Source organism: Fukomys damarensis, unplaced genomic scaffold, assembly GCF_012274545.1.
Source record: "Fukomys damarensis isolate Sample0158 unplaced genomic scaffold, DMR_v1.0_HiC HiC_scaffold_39, whole genome shotgun sequence".
Lineage (NCBI taxonomy): Eukaryota > Metazoa > Chordata > Mammalia > Rodentia > Bathyergidae > Fukomys > Fukomys damarensis.
Genome location: NW_022900951.1, coordinates 61,585,582 through 61,604,704, shown reverse-complemented (window position 1 = coordinate 61,604,704; position 19,123 = coordinate 61,585,582). Strand labels below are relative to the sequence as shown.

The 19,123-nt window shown below is 40.9% G+C and overlaps 1 protein-coding gene across 1 annotated transcript in view; it reads left to right on the top strand.

Annotated features, from left to right (window-relative positions):
• The first annotated feature begins 13,239 nt into the window (after positions 1-13,239).
• The window catches only part of Magt1 (magnesium transporter 1), a 46,945-nt gene continuing 41,061 nt past the window's right edge, over positions 13,240-19,123 (top strand). Inside the window, exon 1 of the mRNA XM_010641332.3 lies at positions 13,240-13,469. Within this exon, the coding sequence (XP_010639634.1) occupies positions 13,368-13,469 (102 nt within the window). The 5' untranslated portion in view covers positions 13,240-13,367. The remainder of the gene's footprint in view (positions 13,470-19,123) is intronic.

Genomic DNA, 19,123 nt, shown 5'->3' with positions numbered 1-19,123 from the left:
GTTCAGGCTGGCCTTCAACACACTATGTAGTCTAGGTTGGCCTGGAACTCACAGTGATCCTACTGCTTCAGCCTCCTGGGTGCTGGGAATATAGGTGTTTCTCACTGTTTACAGCTAACTTTTAATTTTGAAATAACACCCAAATTTAGAGAAAAAGTGTAAGAATATCAAAAAGTATTCCTAGGGGATGGGGCATAATACAGCTATTCAATCTATGCTTAGCATACTTGAGGCTCTGGGACCAATCCACAGTGCAAATAAAATAAAATAGAAATTTTAAACTCTTAATACCCATAATATATAGGATAAATATGTAATAAGGCATGCTTGGTGACCCGCTGATTGTAAAATCTTGGTGGGTGTTCACAGTATAAGTCTTTCAATTTATCTGCATTTGGGATAGTTTCACAATAAAATATTAGGGGGCAGGAAGCAAAACTCTTGTATGAGCTGGGCGAGGTGATGTACACATAAATTCATAGCACTCACTCTGGAGGCTGAGACAAGAGGATCACTGAGTTAAAGGTCAGCCTAGGATACTAAGACCCTGTCTCAAAAATAAATGAACAAACAAAACTCTCGTATGCCCTTTGTTTTCTTTTGTTTTGTTTTTGTGAGACAGGGTCTTGCTGTGTACTCCAGGCTCATCTTAGACTCCCTATGTAGCTCAGGCAAGCCTGGAACTCATGGCAAGCCTCCTGCCTCAACCTCCCAAGTAGAAGGATTACAGGCGTGTGACACCACACCTGGCTTCGTATGTCCATTAGCTAGGTGGATCAATTGGTTATATTTTGCTGATTTCCCCCCATATATGAATAATTGTTTCTTTTTTGTGACAGAGTCTAACCATGTGGCCAAGGCTGGCCTCCAACTCACAACCCTGCATCAGTATCAATGCTGGGATGTCGGCCTTGCACTCCCACATTTAACCCCATCAAGGGCCATTAGACAATAATTTACATACATCATTCAACCGTTTACCATTACTTGTTCATCTCCTAAGAGTATGATAACCCATCCTCACACACCACTCCACACTGCATATGAGCCCAGGGCATTCACACTGAAGTTTGTCCCCAGCTCTTTTTGTTATTGTTGTTTATTTTGAGACAGGATCATGCTAAATTACCCAGGCAAGCCAGGCATGGTGGTACAATGGCTGTAATTCTAGTACTTGGGAGGCTGAGGCAGGAGGATTTCCATGAGTTTGAAACCAGCCTGTGCTACATAGAGTTTAAGCCCAGAATGAACTACATAGCAAGCTCCTGTCTCCAAAATAATAAATAAATAAATAGCCCAGACAGGACTCAAACTTACAATCCACCTGCCTCAGCTACCCAAGGGCTGGAACTGCACATGTGTGCCACTGCACATGGCTCAATGTTGCCTTATATGATCACAGTATAAAATTCTGAAAACTTTTTTTAGCCTGTAATCCCAGCACTCAAAAGACTTAAGCAGGAAGATTACTGCAAGATTGAGGCCAGCTGGGGCTACATAGTGAATTCAAGGCCAGCCTGAATACACAACCAGACCCTGCCTCAAAAAAGAAAACTCAGTCCAAGACCAGTATTAAATTTGGTTGTCACGTCTCTTTTTTTGAAGGGAAACATTTCTTAGTACATGTTATATATACATAATGATAAAATTCATCATAGGGAATTTGTACCTGTACATGATATATCTTACTTCTTTTTCTCGCATTCCCTCTTCAACCCCTCTTCCTGTTCTTGTTTACAAAACCTTTGTTCCCATGTTTTCTTCTATTGTTTTTTCCCTGTCCCTTCTTTCCTTTCCCCTTCCTCCTTCCCTTTCTCTTTTCATTTGAACACTGTCCTCCCATTTCTCAATTTTGGTCCTTACTTCTACTCTCTGTTTCTCACACCAGAGAAACACTGCAGCATTTAAACCTCTGTGTCCAATTTATTTCACTTAAAAGTATGGTCTCAAGGTGCATACATTTACCTAGAAATATCTCAAGTTTAACCCTGTTTATGGCAGTGTAGTACTCCATTGTAAAAAAAAACCCACATCTTCTATATCCATTTGTCAGTTGACAGGCTTCCAATATTAAGCTATTACAAACTGTGTCGCTATAAACATGGGTGTGCATATTGTGGTATGATGATTTTAATTCTTTCGGGAAGATACCAAGAAGGGTAATGGCTAGGTCAAATGGAACCTCTAGTTTTAGTTTTTTGAGAAATCTCCACACTGATTTCCATAGTGGTTGAACAAGTCTACACTCCCACCAAGAATGTAGAAAAGTTATTTTCCCAACATCCCCACCAGCATTTTTATATTGGCTTATTTCTTGGTAACAGCCATTCTTTCTGGAGTGAGATGGAATCTCAGTGTTATTTTAATTTGCATCTCTTAAATGACCAGTGATACTGAAAATTTTTTCGTATATTTATTTGCTATTACTATTTCTTCATATGAGAAATGTCTGTTCATTTCAGATGCCTACTGTTGGACTGGGTCTTTAAATTTGGGGAATCTGATATTTTGGGGTTCTTTATATATTACAGATAAAGTCTTTTGTCTGAGGAACAGTGAGTAAAAATTTTTTCCACACTGTGGGTAGTTTTCTCACTCTGTTGGTGGTTTCTCTTGGTGTGCAAAAGTTTTGTTTGTTTCTTTGTTTTTTGAGACAGGGTCTCACTAGGTAGTTGAGACTAACCAGGAACTCAATATGTAGCTCAGGCTGGTCTTGAACTCACAGAGATACTCCTGCCTCAGCCTCCTGAGTGCTGGGATTACAGGCATATGCAACCACGCCCGGCTCAAAAGTTTTTAAATAATATTAGATCCCAGTTGTTGATTCTTTGTGATATTTCCTGTGCAATCAGGGTTTTGTACATAAAGTCTTTGCCTACACCTATGTCTTCAAGAGTTGAACCTATTCTACTTCCAGCAGATTTGTAAGCGAGGTACAAGTCTAGCTGGGACAAGTGCACCTCTCGTATGTCTCCTTGCACACTAGGAGAGGCCTAGCTCATGCATTGAGCCTTGTCTATGTCCAGCTATGGCCTCGCTCATTCCCCCTAGTTGGACGCCTCTATTGCCCATCCAAGGACACTCCAATAACCAATCCTGTTAAGCCAAATATATTACTTCTCCTTTGCAACTCCCTCTTTCAAAACTTTATAAATTGTTGCCTGAACTTATTAAAAGTGAAAGCATTCCAGAAACCTCCCTGGAGTCTGCTTGTTGATTCCACGCCTTACCCTCACAGTAGAAGTTCCTGAGTGGGCTCGCGGACAAAAGCAACAAATTGGTGCCCAAACAGGGGACTCGCATACACCGGGTAAATATTGAAGCCTCTGGTAATGATCCCTATTATGGGTAAACTCTTAAATCAGGAACGGCCGGTACAGATCACCTTGGTAAAGGCACTATTAAAGACCAGAGGGATGAAAGTCCCAAAGAGCATCTTATTACCTTTTGGGAGACTATCCTTAAATCCTCCCCTTGGATGGAGGATGCAGATGTAGTAGACGCTGAGCTGTGGGAGTGCGCAATATGCAATTCACAGCATGCTGAGACACATGGGGAAGTTCCTCTACCTCTGGACTTCTTCCCCATCGCCTCGGCAACTATTCAATGTCTTGACCCTCACGCTGTAAAGGCATCTGAGGCATTCCCTGCCCAAACACAAACCGAAGGAGGGCCTCGACACTGCCCCAAAGATGGCAAACAGGAGTCTCGCGGGAGAGATGGCACATGAGGACTTTCTCTTCTGCCTTCTTCTTCCCCTGAAGCATCAGCCCCTTCCCCCTGATAGCCCACTTCCTTCCGCTGAAGAGCCTCTGCCAAAACCCTCGCGTCACCGGAAGCCACACCCCGAGGACCCTGCCTGTTCCGGTCCAAGATGGCGGCCCCCAGCAGGCACACCACTGTCTTACAGATCCTCTGGCTCCTCCGGTCCTTCTGATAGTGCGTCTTCTTGTGATGAGGAGTCTTATTCCAACAAGGCTCTCTTTCAAAATGTGTTCAAAAAAACCAAGACAGGACCTCGGCCCTTCGCTACGTACCCGGCTACACTAGGCAGTCCTGGAATTACGCCATGGGTTCCCCGCTCCGCTAAGGTGTGGAAGGACTTCCTTCAGGCGGTTCACGATCATGGGCCTTAAAGCCCTTTTGCTTTACAATTGCTGGAAAGTTTTTCATATGTTGTTAACTGTCCAAAGGATTAGCGTGACCTCACGTGGGCATGTCTTTCCCCGGGGGATTTCCTTATGTTTAAGGCTATGTATGAAGATCAATGTAAACAACAAGACCGACATAATAACATTAATGGCATTGGCATCAACCTAGATATGCTCAGAGGGACTGGGCAATATGATGATATCATCAGACAAGCTCAACAGACTGCCGTCTCTTATGATCAGGTGTGCAACTGTGCCCTTGCGGCCTGGCGCTGCATGCCCATTGTGGAGGTGCTCCATCTGTCAGTAAACTGTTACAAAAACCTTCCGAGTCCTTTCCTGATTTTTGCCAACGTGCTATTCAAACTGTACAACCAAAGGTTGCTCACCCTGAGGCTCACTCATCAAGCCCTGATCAAGGAACTTATTTTTGAGGGATGTCAAAATCCTTTTAGATCTATAATCACTCCCATAAACACACAAAACCTTTGATGATTGGATCTTAGCCACCAAGGATATTCGAACCCCCGAACATACAAATCAAATGCTGACTGCAGCCCTCACTAATGCCTTTGCAGCGGCCATACCCCTCCAGTCAGGACAGTTAACGGGACCAAACATTGGACCAAATTGTTGGGGTTGTAATCAACCGGGACATGTTAAGAGATAATGCCCTTTCTCTGGAACTAGCCCCTCTGGGAGGTAGTCTATGATCAAGCTCGCAGGCTTGGCCCCTCTTGGCACTCCACGACCCATTTCGGGACCAATGATAGTTTTACTCCTTTGTGTGGCATTGATTGCCAATTCCTAACAAGCCACCTCCTCACCCATCACGCAAGTGTGGGCCTTAATCCCCCCCACATTTTTGACACTATAGACTGGAATTCTACCTTGCCCAAGGCCTTTTGGCAATGATTCCCGTTTATATCCAAAAGCCATAGAGCGGTCAACTTCATACCACTCGATAGTTTCTACTGTTTGGAATACTTCTGTCTTCCCTTCTTCTGTTTGTTTCACCAATTCCTGATTCCACTTCCTGCCTCTGTTTATGACAAAATTATTTGACCAACGGCCATTTGGCTCCTACCATGTTCAATGCTCTCCTACTCATGAATCCTGTCCCCAACCCCATCTCTCCTCCTCACGTGCCCGTCTGTGGAAGGTATTCCAGACAAAGTTTTGTGCCACCACCTGATGCCATCCCCTTTGATGTGTGCATTTCCCCAATTCCCCTCTATCTCTCCCCTCCTAACATTTCTATTGTTGGTTGGGGGATGTTCATCCCTACTTTCTTTACATTAGAAAGAGCTTACCAGTGTAATAATGAGACCCACACCACTTATAAACTTTGAAAGAGCCTCATCACATCATCAGCTACCACATCCCCTTAGACATCTCATCCGTTCTATATTGATGGTGCCACTGTCTCTTCTAGGTTTCTCGGATTCAGGCCAACTGATACCACCCCATTCTACTTGCTCTCGGTGCTAATGTTTCCCATGCTCAGGTTAGAAGTCCCTCTCTCAGGTCTGTGGTGATTCATATCAATTTCTTACAAATCTAACTACACAGTTTTACCTTCAGTGCTTGCCTACTGTCCCCCTTTATATTTGTGTTTGTCCATAATTTTCCCCTACAGGTTAATTCCTCGGCCCTGGTTACCCCCTGTATAAACCCCTCCCTATTTAACCATTCTTCCATCTGGTTCTTATATGTTGCTAGAACACCCCCAGCCATCTGGGTTCCCGTTAGTCTCACCAAAGATTGGCAGTACTCAGATCCACTTTTTAATCTTATACTTCACCCCCACAGTAAGCATGATCTAGGAATCTCCACCACTGTAGCCATCATCGTCTCCGTAGCGGCAGACATTTCCACTTCAGCAACTGCCTCCACCACTCTACATAACCAAGTGACAAGAGCCACCACACTGAATCAACTAGGTCACAATACACACAAGCCCTCAGAGAAACTGTCCTGCTGTTTCAAGATGTTTGAGCTGCTATATTAAATCTCTAGTCTTGAATGAACCTCATGTAGGAAGACATACAAAACAAAAATTTTGAGCTGCTGTCATGCTAATTTTTCTCATGTCTGTATAACAACCTACCTCTGTCATAATTGTGATCAATATAAAAATCTGTCAAGTTATTTGTGGAAAACTTGGTACCCTACATTTTGTCACCATTTACAAACCTTAAACCAAACTATTGTATAGCTTAATGATACTCAAGCTTTAGATGTTGTCACTCTCAATATTGTCAGGGACACGGTCAGGACGGGTATCCTTACTGGGTGGAAAAGTTTAAGTTCTTGGGCAAAAGGGTTAATTCTTGGATCCCCATATGTTTTAACTATATTTGGTGTTCTTTTATTATTCCTGATCATTAAGTTTAGTAGACGATTTTACTTGATGATATAAACAAAGTCATAAAAATGTATTGCTCTTGGCCAAGGCGATGGAGGCAAAAAACAGGGGGAGATGTAAGTGAGGTACAAGTCTAGCTGGGACAAGTGCACCACACATGTTTCCTAGCACACTAGGAGAGGCCTAGCTCATGCATTGAGCCTTCTCTATGTCCAGCTATGGCCTTGCCTGTCCCCACTAGTTGAACGCCTCTATCGCCCATCCAAGGACACTCAAATAACCAATCCTGTTAAGCCAAATATATTACTCCTCCTTTGCAACTCCCTCTTTCAAAACTTTATAAATTGCTGGCTGAACTTATTAAAAGTGAAAGCATTCCAGAAACCTCCCCAGAGTCTGCTTGGTGATTCCGCTCCTTACCCTCCCATTTGAAATTCCTGAACCTTTGTTCCAAGAGCGAACTCGTGGACAAAAACAACACAGATGTAGTGTTTCTGCTTTAATATTTAGATCATTGATCTGTTTGGATTTTAGTTTCATGCATGGTGAAAGATATGGCTTTAGTTTTAATCTTCAGTATGTAGAAAGCCAGATTTTCCAGCACCATTTATTAAAGAGGCTGTCTTTCTTCCAGTGAGGATGTTTGCCTCTTTTGTCAAAGATAAGGTGGCTGAGTGTGTTTGGAGTTATTTCTGCATCTTCTAATCTACTCCATTGATTCTTGGATCTGATTTTTGCCAGTACCATGCTATTTTTATCACAGAAGCTTTGTATTGTAATTTCAAGTCAGGGAGTGTGATTCCCCTGCATTGCCTTTATTGCCTAGAATTACTTTTGCTATTCTAAGTTTCTTTTATTTCCGAATCAATTTTAGGATTGTTTGCCCTAATTCTGTTAGATATGCTGTTGGAATTTTTATGGAGATTGCATTAAATCTGTGCAACAATTTTGGAATTATGACCATTTTCACTATCTTGGTTCTTCCTACCCAAGAACAAGGGATATTTTTCATTTTCTGATATCCTTTATGATCTCCTTTTTCAGAATACTGTTGTTTTCCATGTAAACATGTTTTACTTCCTTTGTTAGATTGATTCCTAGGTATTGTATTTTTTTGGATTCTATTGTGAAAGGTGTTGTTTCCCTAATTTCTTTCTCAGTGAATTTGTTAGTTATGTATAGGAATGATATTGATTTTTGAGTGTTGACTTTGTATCCAGCTACAATATTGAATTTGGTTATTAAATCTAGAAGTCTTTTGGTGGAGTTTTTGTGGTCTTCTATGTAGAGCATCATGTCTTCTGCAAATAATGACAATTTGACTTCTTCCTTTCCTGTCCTTACTCATTTTTATTTCTTTCTCTTCTCTCATTTCTCTGGCTAATGTTTTTAAAACTATATTGATTAAAGCCGGGCATGGTGGCGCACTCCTATAATCCCAGCGCTCAGGAGGCTGAGGCAGGAGGATTGCTGTGAGTTTGAGACCAGCCTGGGCTACATAGTGAGTTCCAGGTCAGTCTCAACTACATAGTGAGACGCTTTCTCAAAAAACAAACAAACAAAAAAACTATATTGATTAAGAGGAATGACAGTAGATGTCCTTGTCTTGCTCCTGATTTTAACAGGAAAGCTTTCAGTTTTTTTCCGTTTGGTATGATATCAGCTGTTGGTTTGTCATAGATGGCTTTTATCAGATTGAAATAAAGACCATCTATTCTAATTTTCTCTGGGTTTTATCATGAACTGGTGTTGCACTTTGTCAAATGCTTCTTCATTTATTGAGATGATCATATCATTTTTGTCCTTGTCTGTGTTGTATTAAATATATTGATTTGCGTATGTTGAACCATGCCTGCATCCTTGGCGTGAATCCTTCTTGGTCATGGTGTATAATATTCTTGATAAATTTTTTTTTGGTTTTTTGAGACAGGGTTACAACATGTAGTTGAGACTGAACTGGAACTCACTATGTAGCCCAGGCTGGTCTCTAACTCACAGCGATCTTCCTGCCTCAGCCTCCCGAGTGCTGGGATTACAGGCGTGCACCACCATGCCTGGCTTATATTCTTGATAGTTTGCTGCATTCTGTTTGCCAGTATATTATTGAGAAATTTTTCATCTATGTTCATTTGGGAAATTCGCCTGTTATTGTCTTTTTTGATTGGATCCTTCTCTGGTTTTGGTATCAGGGTAATGCTTGCTTCTAGGAGTGAATTTGGGAATATTGCTTCCCTTTTAATTTCAAAGAGTTTGAAGAGTAGTGACATTAGGTCTCCCCTGAATTTCTTGTGGAATTCAACAGTGAATCCATCAAGGCTTGGGCTTTTCTTTGTTGGTAGGTTTTAATTACATCTTCAGTTTCTTTGACTGATATTCATTTAATTAGAAGTTTTATATATTCTTGATTCAGTTTTGGTAATCCATATTTATCTAGGAATCTGTCCATTTCTTCTGTGTTTTCGATCTTATTAGAATACATGTTCTCAAAGTTCTCAAAATACAGATTCTCTTCTGGATTCCTGGAAAATCTGTTATTTCAGCCTTCTCCTTCTTAAGTATATGGATTTGATCCTTTTATAAAGTTGACTAATGGTTTGTCCATTTTATTTATTTTTTCAAAAAAACAACTGTTTGATTCATTGATTCTTTGTATTGTTTTCTTAGTCTCTATTGCATTAATTTTTCTTCTGATTTTTATAATTTCCTCCCTCACACGAGTTCTGGGCTTGACTTGCTCTTCTTTTGCTAGAAGCTTGTGGTGCTAGCCCACAGCTGCTCTAAGTTCCAGGCTCAACTGTCCCCTCTCCAAGGTGGCTACCATCCAGTTGCCCTCTCCTGGGGTACATCTGCACCCGAATAACTCACCAACCACTGCATCCACTGCTCCATTCTACTGGTGGGTTTTTCTGTGGTGGCCTTTGAGATCACCAGTAGTCACAGTGCATCTGCGTATTGGAGTCCCCCTTTTCACTAAGTGCGTCAAGGCTCAGGGAGAAAGTGCTGCTTGCCACCTCCTTCTTCTTCACTGAAGTCTCTCACTTGGTTCTCAGTTCAGATCCTTGTTAGGTCCCATGGATCCACTTCCTTCCTTCTTCTTTTTCTCACTTTGCTATATTCCAGAGTCTGGACACCAAATCTCAGAAAGGCTGTTTCCCTGCTGTTCACCACTCTGCCATCTTCCTGGAAGTCCTTATCACATATCATTTCTCTCTTTTAAAATATAATAGTTCCTTAGCCTTTCTTTGTCTTTTATTTTTATTTTTATTCCCAATACCAGGAGTCTGCCTTGTGCTTGCTAGGCAAGTTCAGTGCCACTGAGCTAAATCCCTGGCCCCCGTTTTATTGTCTTTTATAGTGTTATTTTTTCGCACTTAAAGTAAATTTTATACTCTCAATTTTACATGTGAAGGAAGCGAGGTGCAGGATCCTTAAATGATGCAGGTCAAGGTCAAATCAGACCAAGAGCAGACAATCATAAATGGTAGAAGTGATGATTGCCTGATTCCACAGGTCTGTGCTGTGTAATTTTTTTTTAATCTTTATTTTAAGATAGCATCTTGCTATTCAGTTCAGGCTGTCCTCAAACTCACTGTGTAGCTTAGGCTGGCCTCGAATTTATGGAGATCCTCCTGCCTCAACCTCCAGAGTGATGGGATTACAGGTGTGTGCCACCACTCCTGGCTGTAATATTTTTGAAGAGCACAGACTATTTATTTTACAAAGGTTCCCTAGATTTGTGAATCTATGATGTTTCCTCACAATTACTTTCAGTTTATATACTTCTGGCAGGAATACTACATAACTGATATGCTTTCATAGGGCATCTTATCAAGAGGTGTATGATCTTGGCTTGTCTCATTATTGGTAATGCCAACTTTAATCATCTGATGAAAGTAGTGCCCTCTTGTCATCAGGAAGCCAGGTCCTGACACTACAAGGAATCACCCCTCACCCCCAGCTCCTCTGTTCTTTGTGCCTTAGTCAAGACATGTCTGCAGCTGTGCAGAAGTATAGTTAGGGCTTATTGAAAAGCAGATATAGAGAGACTTATACTTTCAGAGAAGGCTTGCTATATATCATAGGCATCTGAACCCAATAGGAGTTTGGAAATCTTTTTGTGCACACAAATTACTCCAGGTGTTCAAGGACTATGGTGATTATGATGTTCATCAACATTTTTCTTAGAGGTTGCTTTGCAATTGCCAAATATCTTTGTTCTATTCAGATGATCAGTGTTTCCTCAGGGGCCTTATTTATGTAAGAAATTTTGGAAAGAAATCTATAAAAGATAAGTTTTAATCTAAATCAATGTTCCCTTTTCTGGAATCAGTGGGCCATAGGTTATGGCAACCAGGAATGCCATATGCCTTCTTCTCAAAATGGGGACCCTGTGTCTTTCAGTCTGAGGTCTATTAAATGGTTACAGATGTATTATACACTGAGGTCTTTGTTTCTTCACTTAAATATGACTGGCAAAGCATGCTATTCGGACCCCCTTTGCCTCTCAGGCCTGTTAATTTCTAACTACTGGTATTATACTCTTTGGTATAGGGAACTGAATTCAGCATCCAGTGCTTGTGAGGCAGGTGGCAGAACCACTGGGCTAAATCGCTGGCCCTGGCCTTAACACTTTTGAGTCCTGAACTATAAAGTTACTGCTTTTCCTTTTGTAATACATAAATGACTTGTAAAGAATACATCCAGATTATGTGACGACCTTGTTTTTTTGTTTTTGTTTTTGTGTTGTTTTGCTTTGCAGTGCTTGAAATAGAACGCAGGGCCTCATGCATACTATGGAAAGCATTCTACCACTTAGCCACACCCTTACCCCCCCCCCGTACTGGGAATGGAACTCAGGACTTTGTGCTTGCCATGCAAGCATGGTGTCGCTGAACAACATTCCCAGCCCTCCATATCCTGTTCTTTATCAAACTTTAACCCACTAAATTATGTGTTCATTGATGATTTTTGTCTGAGTCAGTAATTGGTATGAACGTTGTAAAAAGTGACATTCTAATCCCTACCATTTCTTTCACATAGAATAGTAGTTATTTTAGTGTAAGAAGGTATTTTATTTTCTCCTGTTTACTATTTCATTTTCAGCATAGATTCATGTATTTAATAAGTTATAATCCATTACTGTAATCTTTTTTTCTTTTCTTTTCTTTTGGGGGAGTACTGGGAATCAAACTCGGGACCTTTGTCATCATTTATTTTAATGAAGATTAACCCAAGGTATTATCAGCAGGATACGCTTAAGCTAATTCCTGTGTCTTTCTTTTCTTTTATATGAAATCATGTGTGTGTGTGTGTGTGTGTGTGTTCGTGGGGAAAGGACTCCAAAGAGAAGAGATGCAAGGCAAAAATTATGCAGCCTTCTAAATCCATCTCTGCAGGCTGGCCATTTCCCCTCAAATCTCAGATCATCTTGTGTTTTTTCTCCACCACTTTCTGCTATTTTTTAATTTTTGAGACAGGGCTCTCACTAGATTGGTAAATTGCTGAGGCTTGGCCTGAATTTGCAATTCTTCTGTCTCCCAGGCATGTGCCACTAGGCCCAGTTACCCCCCCCCCCATTTTTTTTGTGGTACTAGGGAGTGAACCCAGGGCCTCACACATGATAAGTAGACAGGTGCTCTACCATTGAGCTATAGTCCAAGATCGGTTTTAAAAAATCGTTTTAAGTAATATTTGAGTCCTCTTTTTTTCAAAGCTCCTGGTATTGTTCCTGGAACACAAAAGGTATTCTACAAATTCTAGCTAGTATTGACTTTTCAAATTTTTCCCTCAGTGACATTATTCAGCATATTTTTGCTTTCCTACTTTCGTTGTTTTTTTGTTTGTTTGTTTGTTTTTGCTTTTGTTTTTTTATTTGAGACAGTCTTGCGCCACTATGCCCGGCTCGTATTTCATTTTGATTTGACATACTTTGGTGGCAGAATGAGGGACAAAATTCCTCTCACATGTCTAGGTCCCATTCTTATAGTATATTACAGGAAACAAGTGAATGTCAAGAAGTGGTCAGGCCAGGTGTTATTACCCTGATGATGACTGTATAGCAGAGGCAAGTCTTGCGGGTAATTGCTGGTACAAACCAGGTATGATGGTGTACATCTATAATCCCAGCCCTCCGGAGGCTAAGGCAGGAAGATCACCTTAAATTTGAGGCCAGCCTGGGCTACATAGCGAGTTCAAGGCCAGCCTGAACTAGAGGGAGACTTGTCTCAAAAAACAAAAAAGACAAAGGTGGATATCAGCTGGGCACGGAGGTGCACGTCTGTAATCCCTGCACCCTGGAAGACTGAGGCAGAAAAATGACGAGTTACTGCCTTGGCTAATTTAATGATTTTGCGAGACCTATCTTGAAATAAAAAACTAAAAATGGGGACTAGTTGCGAAGTTCTGGATTCAATCCCTAGAATCATAAGGGGGAAAAAAAGTGGCTATCAAAACTTGTACGTGAGTCTCTGGGAGAAAGATTCCGTTTTGGTAACGTCAAGCCATTTTGAACTAAAAGAGCCGCAACAGCTCACTACTGCGCATGCGAGATTAAAGAGCTGCGGAACACATCTTTACGCGTAAAGAAAGGGGAGGCCCATTATTTTTAGCAGACCAATGAAAAACCTCCAGATTATCCTTTTTCTATTGGCTAACGAGAACCAATTAGAAGCGAACTGTCCGTTAGCCGGCGTCAGGCAGTAGCGCTCTCTGACGTAAGGTGAGGGGTCCGCTGGCTGGGCTGAGCAGAACCAATAAGGAAAGTGAAGGGGTTGGTTTGCCAGTTCTCACGCCCCACCCTCCGATGCTGCTGGAGGAAAGTTTCGCTTAGAGAAGCTAGAGGAGCGAACATGGCAGCTGGTAGGCGGCTTTGGTGTGCTTCTGCGACCGTGGCGATGGCGCTGCTGCTCATTTACCAGGTTCCCTCTGCCTCTGCCCAAAGAAAGAAGGAGGTAAGGATTTGCGGTTCCCAGCAACAGGGGCTTTTCCCGATGTATGAGATTTAAAAGAGTCTATTCACGCTCTGCCTTTTCCCCGCCAGTTTCTATGCTTTTGGCGTCTTTAATTCATGTATTTTCCGAGTTACTGGCCTCTCAAGAGGAGGAGCTGTAACTCCTCGTCTTCTGAGGATGCAGTCAGATTGAGGTGGAAAAGGTTGTAGAGGCCTGGGAATGTACATAGCTACAAGTTTTGTCGCTTCTTTGAGTTTGGGCTCCATTAGATGTTTGGGATGGGGAGTTTGATTTTAGATCCAGAGAGTAGAATCAACATGAGAGAGTCTTTCTCCTTTTGGCAAATGTAATTCCCTCTAAGACGTATAAGAGGTGCCTGTTTTCTAGCATTTTCTCATAAGGAGTGTGACAATTAGACCACAGTAAAATCATTCCAGGTTTATTACACTCTGCAAGTAGTCATTCACCAAATTTCAAGCATGCTGGGCACAGTTTTAGGCGCTTGATGCACATAAATGAACGCAGCCAAGATCCCTCCTAATGGAAATTACAGACTTTGGGAAGTGGAGGTATATTATCCTTTACTCAACGTTAAGCAGTCCAAACAGATGAATTTTAACATTGTGTTTTTAAATATTTGTGACCTAGAGTCATATACTTTTAATGCTTTCAAAAGGTTAGTAGCGCTATTTATACCCTCCAACTTTATAGAGAACAAAAAACAGCCCTGAGTTTACGCATTTAACTTGCAACAGGACTAAAGCCCCAGGTCAGTCATTCTAATGCTATTTTCTGTACATGCTGTGCTTCCTCTAGTACAAAACTCCTGTATGCACACTTGTAAAATAAGCTAAACGTTTTGCATGCTTAACTAGAGCTGAATTAAAAAGCTATCTTTTTATGTTTCTTCTTATTTGAACTATTTCATAAGAAGAAAAACTAAACAAATCGAAACAATAAATTACTTAAATTGGCAAAAAAATAAAAATACACAATTATTAAAGGTATGGTGAACACTGGACTAGAAATTGATGTTCTTTTTGGGAAGAGTGTTAAACCATTTTTATATAAAAAACAAGATGCAGAGCAGTACATGATTTTATACTCTAGAAAACTTACTTTTTTAAACCCATGATGGCACACACCTTTCATCCCATCACTCTTGAAGGCTGAGGCAGGAGGATTGCAAGTTGGAGCCCAGTTGGGGCAATTTAGTGAAACCTTGTCTCATGATTTAAAATAATAATAGTAATAATAAAAAGGGCTGGGAGTGTAGCTCACAGTGAAGACCTTGAGTTCAATCCCCGACATCACAAAAATTATAATAAAAGCCCACATATATAATTATGTGTATATGTATATACAAACCTCTGTAAGGATACACAGCAGTCCCTAACATTAGCTATCTCTGGACAGTTGGTAGTGTTGAGGGGGAAATGCTTTTGATTTTTACCTTATATACTGGTGGTATTGTCTCTACTTCTACAATGACCATTATTCCTTTTAAATAAAAAGATGTGTTTGTTTTGAGACATGGTTTTGTTATGTAGCTAAGGCTGACTTTGAACTCATAATCTTTCTGCCTCAGCATCCTGAATGCTGAGATTACAGGGTTGTACCACCATGCTTGCCAGATGAAAAGGTTTTTTTTAAGCTGTTTGCCAGTGAAATATGTTTATTCAATCACTTTTTAACTGATTTGGAAGCAAAAGTGCCTAGCAGGAAATCGATAATTCTTTTAAAAGAAGGCAATGCTGAATTGTGTGTGTGTGTGTGTGTGTGTGTATGTATGTATGGGTGGTGGTGGTGATTGTGGTACTGGCAATTGAACCCAGGGTGTGTGTGTGTGTGTGTGTGTGTGTGTGTGTGTGTGTGTGTGTGTGGGGGGATATGGGTGGTGGTGGTGATTGTGGTACTGGCAATTGAACCCAGGGCCTTAACACATGCTAAGCAAGCCCTGAAATCAACTGAGCTACATTCCGGGCCCTGAGTTATTTCTTCTTGTTGTTTTTGTTTTTTGCAGTATTGGGGATTGAACCCAGAGGTACTCTACAATGAGCTACATTCCCAACTTGTTTTTTTGGCACCAGATATCAAACATGGGACCCTATGCTTGTGAGGCAGGCAGTGGAAGCACTGAGCTAAATCCCCGGCCATCCCAACCATTTTTTTATATTTTGTTTTGAGATAGAGTCTCACCAGATTGCCCATGCTGGTCTCTAACTTGCCATCCTCTTGCTATTTGCTCCTTAGTAGCTAGGATTATAGATATGTACCACCACTCCTGCCTGAGTTGTATATGTATATTTTTTTAATTTAATTTTATTTTATCCCATTCCCCGCTTCAAGCCCACTCCCCTGCCTATGTACAAAAGCTTTGTTTCCAATTTTCCTTCTATATTCACTTTTTTCTTGTCCCTTCCTTCCTCCCTCCCTCCTCCCAGTTCCCCTTCCCATTTGAACACTTTCTTCCCATTTCCCAACATCCATTATACAATTAATTGTATATTTTAAAATCATGAATGTGGTGGATTTTATGTTATGTGACTTTTATCTCAATTAAAACAATTTTTTTAAAGAAATCATATTCTGCTTCCCATCTTTTCATGCCCACTATTCAGATGTGCATTTCTCTTGGCAAATATATTGCAGTAACTGATTAACAGATTGTTCTCTAATCCATCCTTTGTAATGTTGCCTGAAGTGCCAATATGAACTCTGAAAACCCTTTAACTGATTTTTTACAGTATTAAACTGGTTTCTCTAATTTGTTTGTGGTCTGAGATTCTTCCTGCATTACTTATCCTGAACTATCTGACTTCCTTGATCTTTCTATACTCTTGCAAATGTCTGCATATGCAGGACTTCTGCTAGAATATCTTTCTTCTCTTACGACCCCCTTACCTGAGGGTTCTTACTCTTCAGGTCTTGTCTTAGTTTTTTTGGTTTTTTTTTCTTTTTTCAGTACTAGGGATTGAACCCAGGGCCTTTCCACTGAGCTATATTCCCAGCCCTTTTTAAAATGTTAATGCCAGGTATGCCTGTTATCCCAGCACTCGGGAGGCTGAGAGGCAAGAGGATCACTGCAAGTTCAAGGTCAGCCTCGGCTACGTAGTGAGTTCAAGCCCAGCCTGAACTACACAGTGAGACCTTGTCTCAAAAATAAAATAAAATAAAATGTTGAGACAAGGTCTAGCTAAGTTACTGAATTGCCCAGGGAGGGCTAAAGCTTATGATTTTCATGCCTCAGCCTCCCAGTGTTGCAGTAACACCATCTGTGTCTTACATTAAATAGTTCCTTGTTCCTCATCCAAACTTCTAGGTTTCCCAGGTGACTTGACACAAATTTAGCACATCATATTTTCATTGTTTGCTTACCTGTGTGTGTGTGTGTGTGTGTGTGTGTGTGTGTGTGTGTTACTAGCAATTGAACCCAGGATGTTACACATACTGGTAAGTGTTCTACCACTAAGCTAAATCCCCAGCCCCTTTTGTTTTTGAGACAACTACAACAATCCTAGCTACTTGGGACGCTATAGCAGGGAGATCACAAGTTCCAGGTTAGCCTGGCCAACTTAAGGGCTCCTGTCTCAAAATAAGATAAAAAAGCCAAAGGAGATAATGGTGCATAAATGCACCCCTGTGTTCAATCCCCAGTAGTAAAACAAACACAATTTTAAAAAGCCTCAGGATGGAGATGTACCTCTGATAGAACATTTGCCTATATGTACAAGGCCCTGAGTTGGATCTCCAGTGCCACAAAAAGTAATGAAAAACTATATCCCCTAAATGAATACTATTAAAAATCACTCAGGTACCTTACTGTTGTCTCTTGTTAAGTGGAATGCTACTTTAATTACTTCATTATTTATACCTTTAATAAGGTTTTCATTGGAACATGAACTTCTCTAATATTTGTTGAATGCCTTCTATATGCCAGGCACCACGGTATACATTCGTTATCTATAATCTTCAGATTAACACTTCAAAGTAAGTATTAACTTTTTTTTAAAGATGAGGAAATTCAAGCTAAGCAAGAGAGATTGAGCTCTGCCCAAAGAAGCATAGCTCTGAGAAGCTGAATTTGGATTCCCTGGCCTGACTCCAAAGCCTATGCTGTCTGTAAAGCCACAGAAGCTTTCTTTTGAAGTGACTGATTGATCGACTGACTGATTAATTGATTGATTGATTGATTTGAGACAGGGTCTCACTTTGTAGTTCAGGCTGGCCCTGAACTCACTATGTAGCCTGAGCTAGCCTTGATCTCCCAGCGATTCTTCTGCCTCAGCCTCCCGAGTGCTGGGATCAAAATTGTGCACCACCACACCCAGTATGCTTTTATTTTTATGATGAGTTACTTTCCCCCTGTGGTAGAAGAGAAGTTGCTTGCTCTCAAATCTGGTGGTAGGATGGAGGGAGGCAGCATGATAATGAAAAAGAATGATCTTTGATAAAATTACTCATATTTCTTGACTACTTCTGAAAATCTATAATAATAAAGAAGTAAAATGAAATATGGAAAAGGATGAATGCACAAAGCATAGCTAAGCATAATAAAAATGGTCATAAATAATACTAGGATTGCAGTGTTTTCCTCTTCTCAGTTTCCAAAAACACCCTAGAGTGTTTTAAAGAGAGTGTGCTTTTAATCCAACCCCAGTGATCTGTAGCATGATATTGAATCTTATTTTCCTTATTGATAGAATGGAAAAAATGCATGTTTATGTTGTTTGCTGTACTATAGATTGAACCCAGAAGTACTTTATCACTAAGCTACATCTCCAGCCTTTTTGGTTTTATTTTTATTTTGTTGCTATTATTATTAGTAATAGTAAGAGTCGTAGTACTAGGGGTTGAACCTAGGTCCTTTGCACTGAGCTACATGGGCAGTCCTTTATTTATTTTTTATTTAGAGACTGGTTCCCCCTAAGTTGCCCAGGGTTGGCTGGAACTTTTATTTCTTTTTTTTTTCAATGTCTTGCTATTTTTGAAACAGTGTCTCATCAGCCTTGAATTCACTATATATCCCAGGCTGGCCTTGAACTCAAGGCAGTCCTCCTGCCTCAGCTTCCCAGAGTGCTAGGATTATAAGCATGTGCCACTGCCCCCCACCAAAATGCCTTTCTTTGGCTTTTGTGAAAATTAAATGTGATGAGCTCATTCCATAAATTGCCTAATGAAGTGCCTTGCATAAGATGTGAAAGTAGACAGGTATGGTGGCTCATGCCTTTGTGTATTCAAAAATAGAATCATCTACATCTGTTAGCAAGGTAGGCTATTACTGGGAAAACGTATATGTTCTGTAACGTTGCTTTGAGAACTGACACATGAAAATATCCCAAGTGTAAAAACCTTGCAGTTGTTATTTATTTATTTTTGGTTTTTTGAGACAGGGTCTTGCTATGTAGTTCACAATGGCCTTGATTTCACTGTGTAGTCCAGGCTGGCCTCAAACTTGCGGTGAGCTTCCTGCCTCAGCCTAAGTGCTAGGATCACAAGCAGGCACTACTATGCCGGGCTAAAACCCTGCAGTTCTTTAGGAGATATCTTAGCTGGGCATGGTGCACACACCTGTAATCCCAGCACTCGGGAGGCTGAGACAGGAGGATCACTGTGAGTTCGAGACCAGCCTAGGCTACACAGGCAGTTCCAGG